Genomic DNA, 17,645 nt, shown 5'->3' with positions numbered 1-17,645 from the left:
TAAGTGGCCCTCCCGTGCTCCTAAATATTCCTAATTTACTACTGTAATAATTTACCCAAAGTGGATATGAAAGCAAAGACTTCTGGGGACTGCCCTTGATCTGGTTGTTTTTCAGAAGTTCCTGTGCTATTTTTTTGGCTTCATCTGTAGGTGAGAGAAGGCAATCCAGGACTTAGAAATCCCAAATTCTACCAGAGACTGAATTTCTTGTACTAGACAAATTCTCCTCCTAGACAAAAATGCTTATACTGTTTAGGGGTTGACCTGCAGAATTCTGACTTTAAGGTGAATCAACCCCCTTCATCTTCTGGAAGGATATATCCAGTACTCTCTTCCTCCCCCCAAGACTAGTTTTACTGCTATATAAACTTATATTTCATTTCTATATGTTCAGGACCTTGAAAGCTGTAACAAAGGAGAAATTCAGATTTGTGAACAATTAAATGTTAATTTAACAATTCTATAATATAGCAAGAATAGGGCTATCTTACTTTAGTAATAATATGTTTGTCTAAACAGAGCCATCCAGAATACATTATGAATATAAGTACAAAAGCATTCCTGGTTAACTTTTTTGAAGGTAGTTGCTAGACCAAGAGTATTAAGGAAGCAAAATCCCTTTGGTAGAGCAGTGTCCTTGAGCAGTCTTTCATGATCTCACATTAGCTAGCTTTCTCAAGACTATTACAGCTAGGGCCCTGGCTGGTGTAGCTCAGTGGATTGAGTGTGGGCCTGCAAACCAAAGGATCACGGTTTGATTCCCGGTTGGGGGCCGTGTGTGGGTTGCAGGCCAGCCCCTGGCAGGGGATGCACAAGAGGCAGACATACATCGGTATTTCTCTCCCTCTCTCTTTCCTTTCTCCTTTAAAGATAAATAAATAAATAAAATCTTTTTAAAAAAAGAGTATTTCAGCTAGGAAGATAGCATTTTTGCTTCTCATTAAATGTAATCCTGAGAACTAAATGTCCAGAGATGCTCATGTGTGTGCATATTCACTTGTGTCCTCTACTTCTAAGTTCATACAAAGCTATACATCTCAAAAGACAGTGTAAATTACATACTATATAACTTAAATTCAGAAAATAAGGTGGGAATGAATGTTTTAATCACTACTAAAACTCTACAGTATCTAGCACATACTAGTCTCTCAATGAATATTTACTGAATGGATATAACTGCCACATTTTCCCACACATCCATGTTTTTTCTCAGTAGCCTCTGTTCCTATTCACCTGATCCTTTCCATTACTATCTATAACCAGATTATCAGCTAATTGAAATTCCTGTTATCAAACACTTAGTTACAATAGGCTACTAACCTATAAGGAAGGGAACAGAGTAGGCAGCTCCCCAGAGGGCCCTGGGTCCTTTGTCTTGAGCCTTTAGATGTCTCTTACAGGCAAAAGCCTTAGGGAAGGTTTTAGGGGAGGGTTTCAGCAGAATATTCTTCAGTTTTCCAAGTGTACTCTTTCAGAGTCATGATTGCTACTGGTCAGTGCCACGGCAGGAGGTCCTTAGTCATTGCAGCTGGACCTGTCGTCACCCACCTGGTTTTGCTACTTTTCTGGCCCTGGAGTTGATACACAACTGAGGCCTAGATAGTGGTTGGCCAGTTTGTTCAGCTATCTGTCTCAGTCTCCCTATTCCACTTGCCAGGGAATTTATCTAGCTTCTTGCCTCACATCACTTACATCACCTTCAGTGGAAACAGTATGTATCAAACTATCACGAGAACTAATGATCCTTCATTAAAAAACAAAACAAAGTACATTTTTTAGATAAAGGGGGAAAGAGAGAGGAAGAGAGGGAGAGAAATGTCTGTCGTCCTGTTACAGAAAACAACTCAGCAGCTTTCGGGTGTACAGAGTGGGCGTTTATTTCAGGCACGCGGACCCAGAGGAGTCAGTTTCCAAATTCTGAGCCTTGAACAATGGGAAAGCAGTTATTCTTATAGAGCGAGGGAGGGCCCGTCCTTTGGACCGAAAGCAGGAGGCAAGTTACGGAAGCAGAAAGCAGAACGTTTCATTATCTCTGGTATGTAGATGATAAGCTAAAAGAAACAAGGTGAATCATTGGGCTGTAAAAAAAAAAAAACCTGGGCAGTAAAACATCCCCCTAATTGCTGTGCTGTGTAGCGAGTCACTCCCTAGGCACCATGCTGTATTTTAAAAGAGCTTTCAATTTCCCCTATCAGTCCTTCTATGCACCCCAATCCCTAAACCAGGAATGGAACCCACAACCTAGGCATGGGCCTTGACCAGGAGTTGAACCAATAACCTTTCTGGAGGACGTCCAACGGCTGTGCCTAAGAGCCACACTGATTAGCGCAGTGATCCTTCACTTTAAACATCTGTACTACACGTACTGTTTTACAGCACGATCTTTTCCTTCACCTGGAGACTCATCTTATATTCAACATGGCCGCATGCGCGCCTATAAGCAACATGGCCACTCTGCCAGACACCAACATGGCAACCACAGTCTCATTGCGCCCAAAAGCACTAGAGAGCGTCAAACAAACAAATCCTCCACCCTGCCAACACCTAAGATGGCTCCCGTTTCAGCGTCAAGGGAGCGCAAAACCGGAAATGGCTTTCCCTTTTAGCGCATCTGCCGACCACTTTCCGGTTAGCCTTTGGGTGTGCGTGTGAAAATTGTGTGTGTGTGTGTGTGAGTGGTTTTTTTTTTTTTTTTCTAGAGCTCCAGCTGGGAGGTGCTAGTCAGCCGCGCCTGATTCGAGACTTGTCCAGGCTGGGAAACCAGGATGTCGGACACGTGGAGCTCTATTCAGGCTCACAAAAAGCAACTGGACTCGCTGCGGGAGAGGCTGCAGCGAAGGCGGAAGCAGGACTCGGGGCACTTGGGTGAGGCGCGGGTGGCGGTCCACTAGGGTTGGTGGGAGGGAGGGAGGGAGCCCCGGAGAAAAAGATCTCAAGAGGACGCCCTCCTCCAGGTAGCTTTTTTTTTTTTAAAAAAACGCCTCGTGCATTGGTACTTGGTTTCTCCGCCCAGCAGCCCAGACGTTTTGCCTTACTGCAAGTAGTAGAGGTTCGGTCCCACTCCGGGCCTTGGTTCTGTCTGTTCATTTTCCCGGGACTAACGCCCGGGCACCACCCCGGTCCCCAGGCCGATTCTTAAGTCTCCAGGAACGTCGCGTTTGCGAGGTCTCTCAGCCTCGTTCTGCAAGCCCTGTTTCTTTTTTCCTCCCGTGGCGGTTTGTTATCCCCTAGGTTCTGGTGCTGGTTTGTAAGTGGGCTTTTCTTTGCGACTGGGCACCGTGAGAGCAAGCCCCTTACTTACTATTCACATTGCCCATCTCAGTGGCCCTAACGGAATTGGCACTCATTGTTGCTAAGTGAGTTGAGGAACTGGCATTGTTTCAGACATTTACATACCGAGTAAGAATCTGAAAACATTTGTTTTTTGTTTTTAAATTACCGGTCCTTACCACCTGTGTCACAGTCTTAAGCAAGAAACCTCAAAAGATTTTCAAGTCTTACCCACCACCTATTCCCAGCACAATCCTTGAATTATTTAAGGCAAAGCAATTATAAAGATCTTCAAGAATAGTGAATCTCTATACCACTATTGTAGTAACTTGGGTTTACTTCGTACCCAAGCTACGTGTTTCTCCGTATATTTGAATCCATCATTAAATCTTTTTTTGATACATTTCAGGTCCATGCCCGTATTTTAGCCTGTGGAACTGGAAGATGTCCTGGCAGGACTCTCATACTATAATAAACAAACAAACACAAATAAATAAATGCCTACTGCGTTTCTACAGTGTGCGTGATGAGTCTGGTTAGATGAAAATAAGCATGACATTGAGCCTACCCTCAAGGAGTTTGAAATTTATTTGGGGGTAAAGGATTGATGCTTATAAAAACTTAGCTACAATATGATGCATGTAAAATGCCAAATGTGTGAGTCCACAATGAGTACAGTGAAAGGAGTAGTAACAAAAGTTGGTTTAGTCAGGGAAAGCATTATGGAGGACTTGGCACTTGGAATTTTGTTTTGAGGGCTGTCTAGGACTTAGATAATTAAAAAGAAGGGCAGGAAGAAGTGCAGGCAAGTCCTATAATCAAGGATTAATTAGTAGACAAGCATTGGAGAAGTTACTGAATTACTCAAGAAGAATTTTTTTCTCGATATCTAAACTTCAGTTTCTTTGACCTCTTGTAGATCCAGTTTTCTCTGTTTTTCTTGTTTTTTGGTTTCCTTTGTTTCAGGGCATTTTATTTATGCATATCAATTTTAGATGGAATATGTAACAATTATATCACTGTCATAGACGCATGACCTAATTGCTTTTTTAAAAAAATTTATTGATTTTAGAGCGGGGAGGAAGAGAGAGAGAGAGAAAAACATTGATTTGTTGTTTCACATATTTATGCATTCATTGGTTGATTCTTGTACGCGCCCTGACTGTGCCCTGACGGGATGAAGTCCGCAACCTTGGTGTATGGGTGTAATACTCTAACCAACTGAGCTAGTGGGCCAGGACCCCCAATTACTTCTTAATATATCATAGGTTTATCTTACTGGGCTTAAGTATTTCATCAACTTTTTCAAGAACAACATTCTGAAAGGGTACGATTAGAGGCATTTCTGCTATATATAGGTGTGTGTTCCTGAAAAACTTTGTTGTTTGCAAAAGCCTGCATTAAAAATGGCTGGGTTTGGGTGGTGAAAAACAAACCAGTATACAGATGATGTATTGTAGAATTGTACACCTAAAACTGACATAATTTTACTATCCAATGGCACCACAATAAATTCAATAAAAAGTAAAAAATAATTAAGTCCTGGCCAGATAGTTCACTTGGTTAGAGCATCATCCCAATATGCCAAGGTTCTGGGTTCAATACCTGGTCAGGGCACTTACGAGAATCAACCAATGAATTTATGAATGGGTGGAACAACAAGTCGATGTTTCTAAAAGAAAAAAATAAGTAACAGAATTAAAAAATAAAAGTAGAGCTTAAAGAAGAAATAGGTTTAGAGCCCTTATAATATTTTACTAAAAATGTTAGCATAGTTAAATTTCCCTTGGTGTTTTGACCTATAATGAAAGTCATCCCATCCTTACAGCCTGTACTCTGGGGCTCCTACTTTTGCTTCTGTTCATCAGTCTTTTTGTTTAATCAAGAGAAATCCCTTTGTAGTTTCTTCCTCTAGACTAGTAAGTCTTCCTCTAGACAGTTAAGCTAGCTTCTCAGATAGCTTAACATTCTGCAAAATGCAGCACTTCTTTTTAAAAGATTTTATTTGTTTATTTTAGAGAGGGGAAGGAAGGGAGAAAGGAGGGAGAAAAACATCAATATGTGGTTGCCTCTCCTGCACCCCGTGAGCCACACCAGCCCGGGCAAGTGTAGTACTTCTGGAAACCATCAAATCAGCCACTTAATTTTTTAAAAAGGCATTTCTGTAGGTTTTGAGACCTTTTTTCCTTAAGGTGTTTGTATTTTGCCAATTTTTTCTTTAACTATTAGAATATTTGCTCGTGACCACTTCAAAACATAAATATGGTGAGAAAAATCATGTGTGAATCAACAAGTGTTTTTTAAAGATTTTACTTATTTATTTTTAGAGAGAGGGAAAGGGAGGGAGAAAGAGAGGGAGAGAAACATCAATCTGTTGCCCCTCTTAATGCACCCAGATGGGGGACCAAACCTGCAACCCAGGCATGTGCCCTGCCTGGGAATCTAACCAGGGACCCCTCACTTTAGGGAACAATACCAGCCAACTGAGCCACATGGGCCAGGGCTGAACCAACGACTAGTGTTATTCTGACATTGCCTTATTTACCCATTGCATATGAGCTGTTTTGCATTGAATAAGTACATTGTAGCAAAACAGATTACATTTGGGTAATGTTTGAGAGATGTGTGAAAAACATTTGTTCTGTGGAGCCTGTTGAGGATGTCCTTCAGGTGGTCATTAGGAAAGCAGCAATGGGATGTGGGCCATCCTAGTGAGTTGCTCAAACAGCAAAAAAGTAGAGAGGCTAATGGTTCTATTTTATAACTAGAAACTTGTCAGTTACTACTTTTGGACACTAGGTTATTGAGTTTTCAATGTACGTATTTCAGTAAGAGGTAATGTATGTAGTTCTGTCACCGCCCCGTTCCCTGCCCCCCACCGCCAAATTGTACATATGGATAGTCTGTTACTCTATTTTAAGTCCCCTGGGCCTTGTTTGCCATGTAGAAAGATGTGACAGCCTTGTAAGCACATTTCTTGTAGGGATAATTTTTTAATTTTAGTATAGAAAAATTTGTTTTTACATCAGCAGCAATCTGAAAGGGGGACCTGAGGATTCAAGTAGTTGTTTCCTTTAACAAAGTGATCTACAAAATTTTTCAAAAATCATGACACCAGTGTACTGCATCATTGACTACTTTGTGTTCAGCTTTATCTTTGTCATTTTTGTGACAAATGACATCTGTAGTTTTGTTAGTTTTGGTATATAATTGTTCCTCACCATACTTCTTTACACTTCATTTCTTTTTTTTTTTTTTAAGATTTTATTTATTTTACCTTTAGAGGGGAAGGAGAGAGGGAGAGAAACATCAATGTATGGTTGCCTTTTGTGTGTCCCCTGCTGGGAGTTGGCCTGCAGGGAACTGGACTACAACCCAGGCATGTGCCCTGACTGGGAATCGAACCTCGATCCTCTGGTTGTCAGGCCCGTGCTCAATCCACTGAGCTACACCAGCCAGGGCTACACTTCATTTCTAAATTCGTATTCTCTAAATGGATGATTCTAATTGCTCTTGGTCATTTTAATTTCCACTTCACTTTTTCATAGTACTAACCACACTTTGGTATTAACCAAACTTTGTGCCACATGGAGACCTAACCACTGGAGCCTTAATTTCATCCATGTCCTTGCTAAGCATGTTTAATAATTTTGATGAGATTATATTCACTCTTGAATGTAATTTTCTCTTTTTGGATATAAATACTTTTGGGCTTGTATTATATGTGGTCAAGAATCCTAATACATCCACCTAATAATATAGTTATAACTCCTATAAAAGTATTTTCAGATTGTGATTAAATATATGTTGTCTTCTGTCCCAGAGCTTTGGCTGGCCCATTTGGTACAATGAGAACAGGCAGAGATGAAACAAATTAATCCAGCCTGTCACTGCTCTTTCAGTTATTTTGATTATTCCAAAGAATAGATTTCTTTCATTAGGAATCTTAGGAAAATGTTGTGATATATATTTTATTAGTTTATTAATCAAGTTGGTATGTAAGATAACTCAAAAGATGTGCTTAAAGTTCAGATCATTCTGTTTTTTTTTTCTCACGGAAAATAAAAATTTTCCTACCACACTAGTTTTTATAGCGTTACCGAAATATCATACTTAAAATTGTTTACTACTGAGCTCAATGTTAAAAGACAAGGATATAAAGTGACTAAAATGTATCCATGTCATAAATGAATGCAAAATAGTGCAGCCAAAGAATCATTGGAAGACCTTTGTTAACTTATTTTAAAGTGCAACTTTTAAAAATTGTGTCAAAATATGCATAATATACAATTTACCATCTTAACCATTTGTAATTATGCAATTCTGTAGTTTGAAGTACAGTCACATTGTTGGGCAACCAGTCTTCAGAATATTTTTATCTTGTGAACTGAAACTCTGTACCTATTCAGCAATAACTCTATTCTTCCTGCCTGCTAGTTTGTGGCAACCTACCATTCTATGTTTTGTTTCTGTGAGTTTGACTACTCTAGATAGCTATAAGTAGAATTGTAAAGTATTTGTCTTTTTATGACTGCCTTATTTCACTTAGCAAAATGTCATCAAGGTTCATCTGTGTTGTATATGTCAGAATTTCCTTTTTAAGGCTAAATAATATTCCATTGCATGTTTATACCGCATTTTGTTTATTTATTTAGTCATTGGTAGACACTTGGTTGCTTCTGCCTTTTAGTGATTGTGAATAATGCTGCTGTCAGAATGAGTGTACAAGTATGTTTTTGATACATTTTTCAAATCTTGAAGGTATATACCCAGAATTAGAAATGCTGGATCGTATGGTACAAGTTTCTCCATTATCTGAAAGTAGCATGTTCCTATGAAACCTTTTATCAGGCAAAATGGCTTAAAGCAAAGAAGCAATTACCTTAGAACGTATCACGCCACATTCACTTTTCACCTTTTTTCATAAAAGCAAAAATCTTCTTTGGATTTCTTTTTGTTAGCAAAATAAGTACTAATGTAGGTCTTTCAAAAAAATCAAGTGGTATAAAGCAAACTTTCAAACAGCAGGGCAGCCCTGGTCAGGTGGCTCAGTTGATTGGAGCATCCCCCTTACACCAAAAGGTTGAGGGTTCAGTCCCCCATTAGGGTACATACCTAGGTTGTGGGTTTGGTCTTTGGTTGGAGCATGTGAAGGAGGCAGCCAATCAATATGTCTCTTTTACATGATGTTTCTCTCTAAAATCAATAAACATATCCTCGAGGAGGATTTTTTAAAAAATGGGGCATAACTGTAACTCTATTTTCATTTTTTTTGAGGAACCACTATACTGTTTTCCATAGAGATAAAGTATAGCTTTTTGAAATGAAGATTATTACTTTTAATAAATCTTTATTTTAATTGAAAAAAAATAGATTTGGCAAAGCTTAGCACAGGTAAATATGTGAACTGCTCAATATACTTATTTTATTAATGAGATTGAAGATTGCATGTAGATGTTGATATATTACAGGAGTCAGCAAATTAGTGGACTGACTTTGTTTTTATATCTTTAAGCTAGTGCTTTGTTTATATTGCAGTGGAGCTCGTAACCAAAGCATGAAATCAAGTATTATGTATTACTTTGCTGAACACAACACATACAGTTTTCATTAGAAGCAGAGTGTCGCCATAGTAGAAATAGTCAGTAAATACACTGAATTAATCATGAACAAATCCCTTTTGGAGTTGGAACCCAGCTGTTCTTGTTCATGTTCTGGACATTACCCCATTTTTTAAAGGATTTTAGTTATTTATTTTTAGAGAGAGGGGAAGGAAGGAAGAAAGAAAGGGAGAGAAACGTCAATGTGTGGTTGCCTCTTTTGCACCCCCTACTGGGCACCTGTCTTGCAACCCAGGCATGTGCCCTGACTGGGAATTGATGGTGACCCTTTGCTTCACAGGCCCACACTCAGTCCACTGAGCTGCATCAACCAGGGCTAGACATACTTTAAGAATGATAAAACATTGGAATGATTTCCCCAAATGTATATATACATACATATTATTATTCATGTACACACAAACATACAAAAATTTGCATGTGGCTTCATGGAATTCATAGAGTTGCTAAAGCCCATTCATAAATTGCAGCTGCATTAATTAGCTGTTAAATTTTGTTCACAACATTGAACAAGATCCCTTTCCTCCCACTAGCCTTAAAAGAGATGTTTTAAAGAGCAGTATTAAAACAAGTGATTAGACAAATTACAAAAGAGAAAAAAAGTCGATATCTGCCTATAGAGATTGGAAATGTATGTTAAAGTGGTTCATTTTATAGACTTCTTGTTCACTTTAAGAAAAATAATACATTACTCAAAGAACATCTAAATTTGGTCACTAATTGGAGAAAGTATAATGTTTATGTGATTACATCCTTAATAGAATGAGTAGGTTAATTATAAAAACACATTTTCTTGAACACACAATGAACTATACAGATCTATCTTGTATTATAAAGTTGTATACCTGAGATACAATGTTATTAACCTATGTTACCTTAATAAATTTAATTTCTTAAAACACATTTTCAATTTATTGACCCTAAACTTGGAGTAAAATCAGTATTTTTTCTCACTAAAATAATATTTGATAGGGTGTATAAAGTCTAGATTAAGAAGTATAATTTGTTTTACAAATAGCAAAATAACATTTTTATGAAAAGTTGGTAGGAAAGAAATTGAAAGCATTAATATCTGACCAAATTTACATAGTTATTTTAAATATCATAACAACAGATATAATCATGTCAAATGAATTGCTTTTTCCCCTTGAACTATTTGCTCCTGACTTCATTTAAAATAAAGTTAATGGAGAAAACATTTACCAAAAAATAATGTGGTATCATTGCATATTTAAGCCAAGTGTCTCAAGAACCAGGTGTGTGTGTGTGTGTGTGTGTATGTGACAGTAATGAAAAATAATATGGTAGTGAATAAATATGTTCCCAAACAGAATTTTGATTAGGTTATATAAATAAGAATATTTTTGAAACACTGAAAATTTGAAATCTTGGAATAACTTGGCATTTATTTTAATCAATGACACTTTCATTATTTTCTTTTAAGTTACATGGGCAAGAAACAAGCAAAATCAGTTGTGATAGGTCTTCAAAAAAGACATATAGATAGATAGACATATAGGTATATGAAAAGATATTCACCATTACTAATCATTAGGGAAATGCAAATCAAAACCATAATAAGATAATAGCTCATAATTCTTAGGATGACTATTATTAAAAAATCAAAAGATAACAAATTTTGGTAAAGAGAAAAGGGGACCCTGATTCACTACTGGTGGGAATATAAATTAGGGTAGCCATTATGGAAGACAATATAGAGGTTCCTCAAAAAATAAAAATATAGTTGCTATAAGCTCCAGCAATTCCACTTCTGGGTAATTAAAATAATTGAAATCAGGATCCTGGATCTTGGAAGATACCTGCACAGTCATGTTCATTTCAGCATTATTTCCAATGGTCAAGGTGTGAAACCACCTAAATGTTGTCACTTGTATTTAATACATATTTTTTGCTTAAGTCAGTTGCTCTCAAACTTTCTCCCCCTCACCTTCAGAGTACTTCCGTGACCCTTCTGTGTTTATAACACCTCTTTGCCAGAACAAAACAAGGAATTTTTATGAGTTCATCTGAGTTCTGGCCTCTTTAAGATTCAGCAGAACATAGAAGAATCATAAGGTGAAGAAAGTTATGTCAGTTACTTAACATTCCAGGTAATAAGGAATTTTGAAGTCTATTTTCCAAATAGGGTGTAACTTATTTTTATAAAATGTAACTATTCCAGCAAGGTGTTTGGTGTAGTTCAGCTCCATTATCCTTGGAATTTCTGAGTCAAATTTTATTAAAATCAGTTTCATTAGAGTTGAAATTTCCAAGTAACCAGAATATTTCTAAATGTAAACTAATGGCTCATTTTTATCTTATAATATTTAATTTAACAGAAACCCAGGATAGGTCCTGAGTTTAATATTTTATTTATATTTTCACTAAATAATCGTAGGTATTAAGCTTTCCTAAAGGCAATGTTTTATCTTAATTTTAGTTTCTTAAGTCTTACTAAGGTTATTATGGCTACCCAACTTATAAATTAGAAGAGTAGGTGATACAAATGCAGTCAGGGAATATTATTTTGTGACCAGGCTTCAGCAAAGTTTTGTAAGATTTTTGTGTTTCATGTTAAAGGACACATCATTTTAACCTCTAACTCTGTTATTTGATGTACCTTCTAATGACAAGAGGCTTTAATTCATAAAAATTCAAACTCCATTCCTCAAAAAGATTTAATTGCAGCTTAGGTTGTTGAAAATATTTTTAGCTTATAAATTCAGGTTGATTATATCAGTTGTCATTTAGAGTGACTTGAATGGGGATGGTATGGATATTTCAATCTACCATGCTTCTAATTTATTTCCTTTGAAGCACAGCAAGGAAAAGGAATTAGGAAAACTCTTATCCAATAAAGAAAAGACCAGCTGCTCCCACAAAATTGAGGATTATCCTGGCAAAGCAGTGAATGCTTGAACATGTTTGAGGAAAAGTTATGTAGTGTTAAATTTGGTCAGAGGATTTCCTGCATGAAATTAAAGAATGGTGTGTTGTAAATGCTGGAAAATTTGATTCCTGCGGAATATATAGACTGACAGTAATTGCCCTTTTTCAGTTTCCATTCTCTTTGTTACTAGATCTACGGAATCCAGAGGCAGCACTGTCTCCAACCTTCCGCAGTGACAGCCCAGTGCCTACTGTGCCCACTTCTGGTGGCTCTAAGCCCAGCACAGCTTCAGCAGTTCCTGAATTAGCTACAGACCCTGAATTGGAGAAGAAGTTGCTACACCACCTCTCTGATCTAGCCCTAACGTTGCCCACCGATGCTGTGTCCATCTGTCTTGCCATATCTACGGTAATGACATGATAAGACAAGAGTTGGGATTTACTATTTCCTTTCTCTAGTTCATATTCACTGTCTTATTGCCCTCTTCTCCTTCCCTAGCCAGATGCCCCTGCTACTCAAGATGGGGTGGAAAGCCTCCTACAGAAGTTTGCAGCTCAGGAGTTGATTGAGGTAAAGCGAGGTCTCCTACAAGATGATGCACATCCTACTGTTGTGACCTATGCTGATCATTCCAAGCTCTCTGCCATGATGGGTGCTGTGGCAGAAAAGAAAGGCCCTGGGGAGGTAACAGGGACTATCACAGGGCAGAAGCGGCGTGCAGAACAGGATTTGACCACAGTAGCTGCCTTTGCTAGCTCTTTAGCCTCTGGTCTGGCCTCTTCAGCGTCAGAAGCAGCCAAGGAGCCAACGAAAAAATCAAGGAAACATGCTGCCTCAGATGTTGATCTGGAGATAGAAAGCCTTCTGAACCAGCAGTCTACTAAGGAACAACAGAGCAAGAAGGTAGGGGCAGGTAGAAATGCTTTCACACGTAGACTTTGAGTTATAGCTTTGTTTGAAAGGAATTCACCTATAGGGCAAGGAGCAATTCTTAAAATTGAAGGCTTAGAGCAGTGGTTCTCAACTGGGGATCATTTTGTCCTCCCTCCTTGAAGAGGATGTGGCAATGTCTGGAGATGTTTTTTGGTTGTCACAACACAGGGGAGTGCTGTAGGCATCTAATGGGTGAGAAACAAGGGATATTGCTGAACATCCTACAGTCGTAGTAGGACAACTCCCACACAACAAAGAGTTATCAAGCCCAAAATGTCAGTAATCCCAGTGTTGAGAAACTGATTTAGAGAGTTCTTGTCATTGGAACTGTTTGGAAAAATCATGAAATCAAGAGAAGAGGAATCCAGCCCTGGCTGGGTAGCTCAGTTGGTTAGAGCATTGTTCCAATACTCTTAAGATTTCAGATTCGATCCTCAATCAGGGCGCATAGAAGAATCAGCCAATGAATGTATAAACAAATGGAACAACAAATTGCTATATTTTTTCTCTCTCTCTCTACCCCTTCCATTCTCTCTAAAAATCAATAAATAAAATTGAAAAAAAGAGAAGAATCCAAATATAGGAGTCATGGAAGGAGATGAATGGCAATGAATACTAAAAGGTAGTCATATGGACCAATAATTATGAACATTGATTAAACAATGTGAATTGACAGTACAGCAAGTCCTCAAATACAGTCTTTTCCTTTAATGCTCTTTTGTCATAGCATTGATGAGAGGCCTTAGGAACTTAACTTTTGTATATATCAATAATCCTGTGGTAAAATTGGTTTTGTTACACACCAGTTCACTTAGTCAAAGAACCTGTCGATGGTGTTGACAGCTTAACTGTATAGTGGTTCTCAGTGTAAATATTGGACCTGTGAGTTCTCTTCCATTTGCTGCTTCTAACTGGGTTACTTTGATAAGTTAATTAACTTCTTTTGAGCCTTAGTAGTCTTATCTGTAGTGTGTGGATAACCAGCGTATTCTCCTTTATAAATTTGTTGCTAAACAGTAAAGTGCTCTACATTGTGCCTTGGTTCAATACCTAAGTGGTTTTTGTAGGCATTATTGTCAAGTAGAATTTAGAGAGGTGATTTAAAGCTAATTTTATCTACAAACCCTGTTAACTCTAAGGCTTCTTGTCACAGGTCAGTCAGGAGATCCTAGAGCTATTAAATACTACAACAGCCAAGGAACAATCCATTGTTGAAAAGTTTCGGTCACGAGGTCGAGCCCAAGTGCAAGAATTCTGTGACTATGGAACCAAGGAGGAGTGCATGAAAGCCAGTGATGCTGATCGGCCCTGTCGCAAGCTTCACTTCAGGTCTTTTGGGAGGGAAATGGGTGGGGTAGGTCTCTGGGAGCTGTCATTCCTTTTCAGCACATTGTTTCCAGTCATTGGGGTTATGCTTTAACCCTGTTATTAAATGGTTTCAACGTGATTTGTCTAAGACCTCCAGACTCTGAAGTATACTTCTAGAAGTAGCGTTCTGTGGGAGTACAAGTAAATAAATGGACTTCCAAATAAATGCCAGCTGTCTTTTTTTCTAATGCCATCTCTGTGTCTGAGCCCCAATGGAAGTTAAAGCTCTTTGGAAGGAAGATAATCTTAGGAGAAACAGGACTCTGGATTCTTAGGCCAGTGTTACACTGCTATAACCAGCAAGCCATTCCTTCCGTAAGTGAGTTATATATTTGCTTAGAGAATGATTAAAACTCTTGTTCAGTATGAATTATAGATTTCCATGTCACCTGCCTTCCCCTTCTCTGAAAACTCTTAGAGGAATTTCTAAAGGTAGAAAATTAGGAGAGGGGAAAAGATAGGAAACTTTGAACCAATTTGGATTTGAACTGTGGGCTCTAACTCTGGAATACCATCTTGATCCTGGTTCTCCATTTTTATTTCCTCAGACGAATCATCAATAAACACACTGATGAATCATTAGGTGACTGCTCTTTCCTTAACACATGTTTCCACATGGATACCTGCAAATATGTTCATTATGAGATTGATGCTTGCATGGATTCTGAGGCTCCTGGGAGCAAAGACCATACACCTAGCCAGGAGCTTGCACTTACACAGAGTGTTGGAGGTGACTCCAGTGCAGATCGACTCTTCCCACCTCAGGTACCTGTCAGCTCAGAAACTTACCCCAGCTTATGGACTTAATCTAATAGGGCAGCCATACATGTAGGAAGCAGGGCATAATTAGTAATCTTATCTTGCTGATTGGGAATGGAGTGGGGTAAATATGCTTAAAAGGGAGTAGGAAAATCAAATGAAAAAGAGGGACTGGGGCCATGAATCTGAGAGTGGAGGAAGGGAAGATGACCAAATACCACCTCATGCAGTGGATCTGTTGTGATATCCGCTACCTGGACGTCAGTATCTTGGGCAAGTTTGCAGTTGTGATGGCTGACCCACCCTGGGATATTCACATGGAGCTGCCCTATGGGACCCTGACAGATGATGAGATGCGCAGGCTCAACATACCAGTACTGCAGGATGATGGCTTTCTCTTCCTCTGGGTCACAGGCAGGTAATACAGTTCAAAGATATGTAGTTATGGGCAGATATAGTACAGAGTGAGTACTGGGTGGGGATAAAATCTTGGGTTTTCCTGTATGTGCTGTTAAATATATGATTGGGTCAGCCTACTGAGACCTAATGCCTATTTATAACAAATCGTAACTTGAGTTCTACTTAACTTTTCATTTGTTCATTGAGAAAGGTAAGGCCATTAAGAATAGTTACTGTTTTATCTTTATATTCTTAGGTTGATCCTGTTGCCCTAATGGTGTTGTGCATGTAAATGTTCACTGAAGGTCTCCTGAAAACAGTATTTAACATGTATCTTGGAGAGAAAAATACAGGCATGGAAGTAGCTATGTAACTCTTCTTTCTTTCTAGGGCCATGGAGTTGGGCAGAGAATGTCTGAACCTCTGGGGGTAAGTAGCAATTGTGTTGCTTTCTTCCAAGGGAAATACATACCTGCTATAGTTGAGATGTGTGTTTATTTCTCCTATGATTCCTTGCCTCTGTAGATGGTACTACTCCTAAACTGGAAGTGTGATTAAAGCTCTAGTTCTCTTTCTTATGTCCCACAGTTATGAACGGGTAGATGAAATTATCTGGGTGAAGACAAATCAGCTGCAGCGCATCATTCGGACAGGCCGTACAGGTCACTGGTTAAACCATGGGAAGGAACACTGCTTGGTGAGCAGCAGTGGGGTTCAATTCATTAGGTGGACCAAAAAGAGAAACTGTTTTGATTTTTTGAGAAAAAGTTCAAATGCTGGATTTCCTAAGGTAATCTGTTCTCTGTGGTGAGCAGGTTGGTGTCAAAGGAAATCCCCAAGGCTTCAACCAGGGTCTGGATTGTGACGTGATTGTAGCTGAGGTATGTGGTTCCTCGGGCATCCAAAGCTTCCACATTTTAATTAGTATTAGTTATTGAGGTCAGAGGTATTCTTGTCCCATGTTTTGTCATTTGGATCTTAAACATAAATGGAAAGGGCTAGAATTGCATTCTTGGGTAACTTAGAAGCAGCTGGACTCTGTTTCCTAGGTTCGTTCCACCAGTCATAAACCAGATGAAATCTATGGCATGATTGAAAGACTGTCCCCTGGCACTCGCAAGATTGAATTATTTGGACGACCTCACAATGTGCAACCCAACTGGTAAGGTGACCAGAGAACTTGCTAGCCCTTGCGGGCAAAACTGTTAATAGTCAAGGACATAAGTTCATAGAGCTTCATATTATATTCCAGTATTCTGTAAGTGAGCTTTGGAGGGTTCATAAATCATCTAAGCTTGTATTTTAGTCTGTTTCATAGAATTCTGTAACATTCATTGGAAACCCTACAGGTTTTAGGATTCAAATCAGTATTCTCTGGGTTCCACTCTCTTACAAGCTAAAGATACTCTTCAGTTACTCTATGGATGTTTTCAGTCTGTCCCCTTGTGGTTACTAAGAATCTAATCTGTCAACAATTTTAACCTCTTTCATCCTGTTATTAGAGCTTTAACAGACAGTCTGTACTGCTAGGATTTTACTTATCCAATATTCACTGGCAGCAACAACTTTGTGAAGTAGGGCCTGGTTAGCCATCAGTTATTAACCCTTTAGTAATACAGATCCTGCCTGTTTTGACCCCAAAATCTGTGCCCAATTTCTAACTAGTCATGCTACCCCATATACTATTCTAATATTAAGGTCTTTTAAAAGAATTGGCATGAATATTTGATTAAATGATGGGCAGTCTTAATAAAAGGTATGTACCTTTTGATAATACTAAGGCCTTTTAATTCCAGGAATTTTGATTTGCTTTATCTTTCCCTTTGCTTCAGGATCACCCTTGGAAACCAACTGGATGGGATCCACCTACTAGACCCTGATGTGGTTGCCAGGTTCAAGCAGAGGTATCCAGATGGTATCATCTCCAAACCTAAAAATCTATAGAAGCACTTCCTCATAGAACTAAGCATCCATAGCTCTGGCTCTGCAGGCTGCATCTGAAGAGTTGTATTTTATACAATAGCTGTTTTCCTTATTTAAATAAAAGTTTGTATTGTAGACTTTGAGATCAAATTTTGGTTTTGCCACTTAACAGTGTGTAATCTCTTGTAACTCATCTCTCAGTATGATTCCTGATATGTGAACAGGAAATACTACCTACCTCATTGGGTTTGTAAGGGTTCAAACTAAATGAATGCTTGGAAAGCATTAAAATGTTGATTATACAGTATAGGAGGAAAGTGATTAGCAATTAGAACTACACAGAGTAACGAAGGGGATGGAGTCTCTGGGATAGCACTTCTCAAGGTAAGCTCTGAGCTTCACTTCAGATTATCATCACTAAAGCTACCAATCTTTAAACACTTTCTTATTCTATTACAGCTATGTGGCTTTGCTAGACTATT

At 38.6% G+C, this 17,645-nt stretch overlaps 1 protein-coding gene across 2 annotated transcripts; it reads left to right on the top strand.

Annotated features, from left to right (window-relative positions):
• The first annotated feature begins 2,662 nt into the window (after positions 1 to 2,662).
• Positions 2,663 to 17,306, top strand: METTL3 (methyltransferase 3, N6-adenosine-methyltransferase complex catalytic subunit). Of its 2 annotated transcripts, none has more exons than XM_037039811.1 (11): positions 2,663 to 2,865; positions 11,972 to 12,189; positions 12,280 to 12,351; positions 13,868 to 14,043; positions 14,631 to 14,847; positions 15,072 to 15,259; positions 15,631 to 15,669; positions 15,829 to 15,937; positions 16,056 to 16,121; positions 16,290 to 16,402; positions 17,073 to 17,306. In XM_037039811.1, exons 1-11 carry the CDS (start codon positions 2,766 to 2,768, stop codon positions 17,182 to 17,184), a joined length of 1,410 nt encoding a protein of 469 aa, XP_036895706.1. In that variant the 5' UTR covers positions 2,663 to 2,765; the 3' UTR covers positions 17,185 to 17,306. The 2 variants fall into 2 exon arrangements, with proteins under 2 accessions (XP_036895706.1, XP_036895705.1); XM_037039810.1 differs by having other exon boundaries at positions 2,664 to 2,865; positions 12,280 to 12,684.
• The last annotated feature ends 339 nt before the right edge of the window (positions 17,307 to 17,645 follow it).

The sequence above is a fragment of the Sturnira hondurensis genome, unplaced genomic scaffold, assembly GCF_014824575.4.
Source record: "Sturnira hondurensis isolate 20B ecotype Veracruz unplaced genomic scaffold, ASM1482457v3 Scaffold0025484, whole genome shotgun sequence".
Classification (NCBI taxonomy): domain Eukaryota; kingdom Metazoa; phylum Chordata; class Mammalia; order Chiroptera; family Phyllostomidae; genus Sturnira; species Sturnira hondurensis.
The sequence above is the reverse complement of the archived record's forward strand: the minus strand, read 5'-3'. Positions and strand labels throughout refer to the sequence as shown.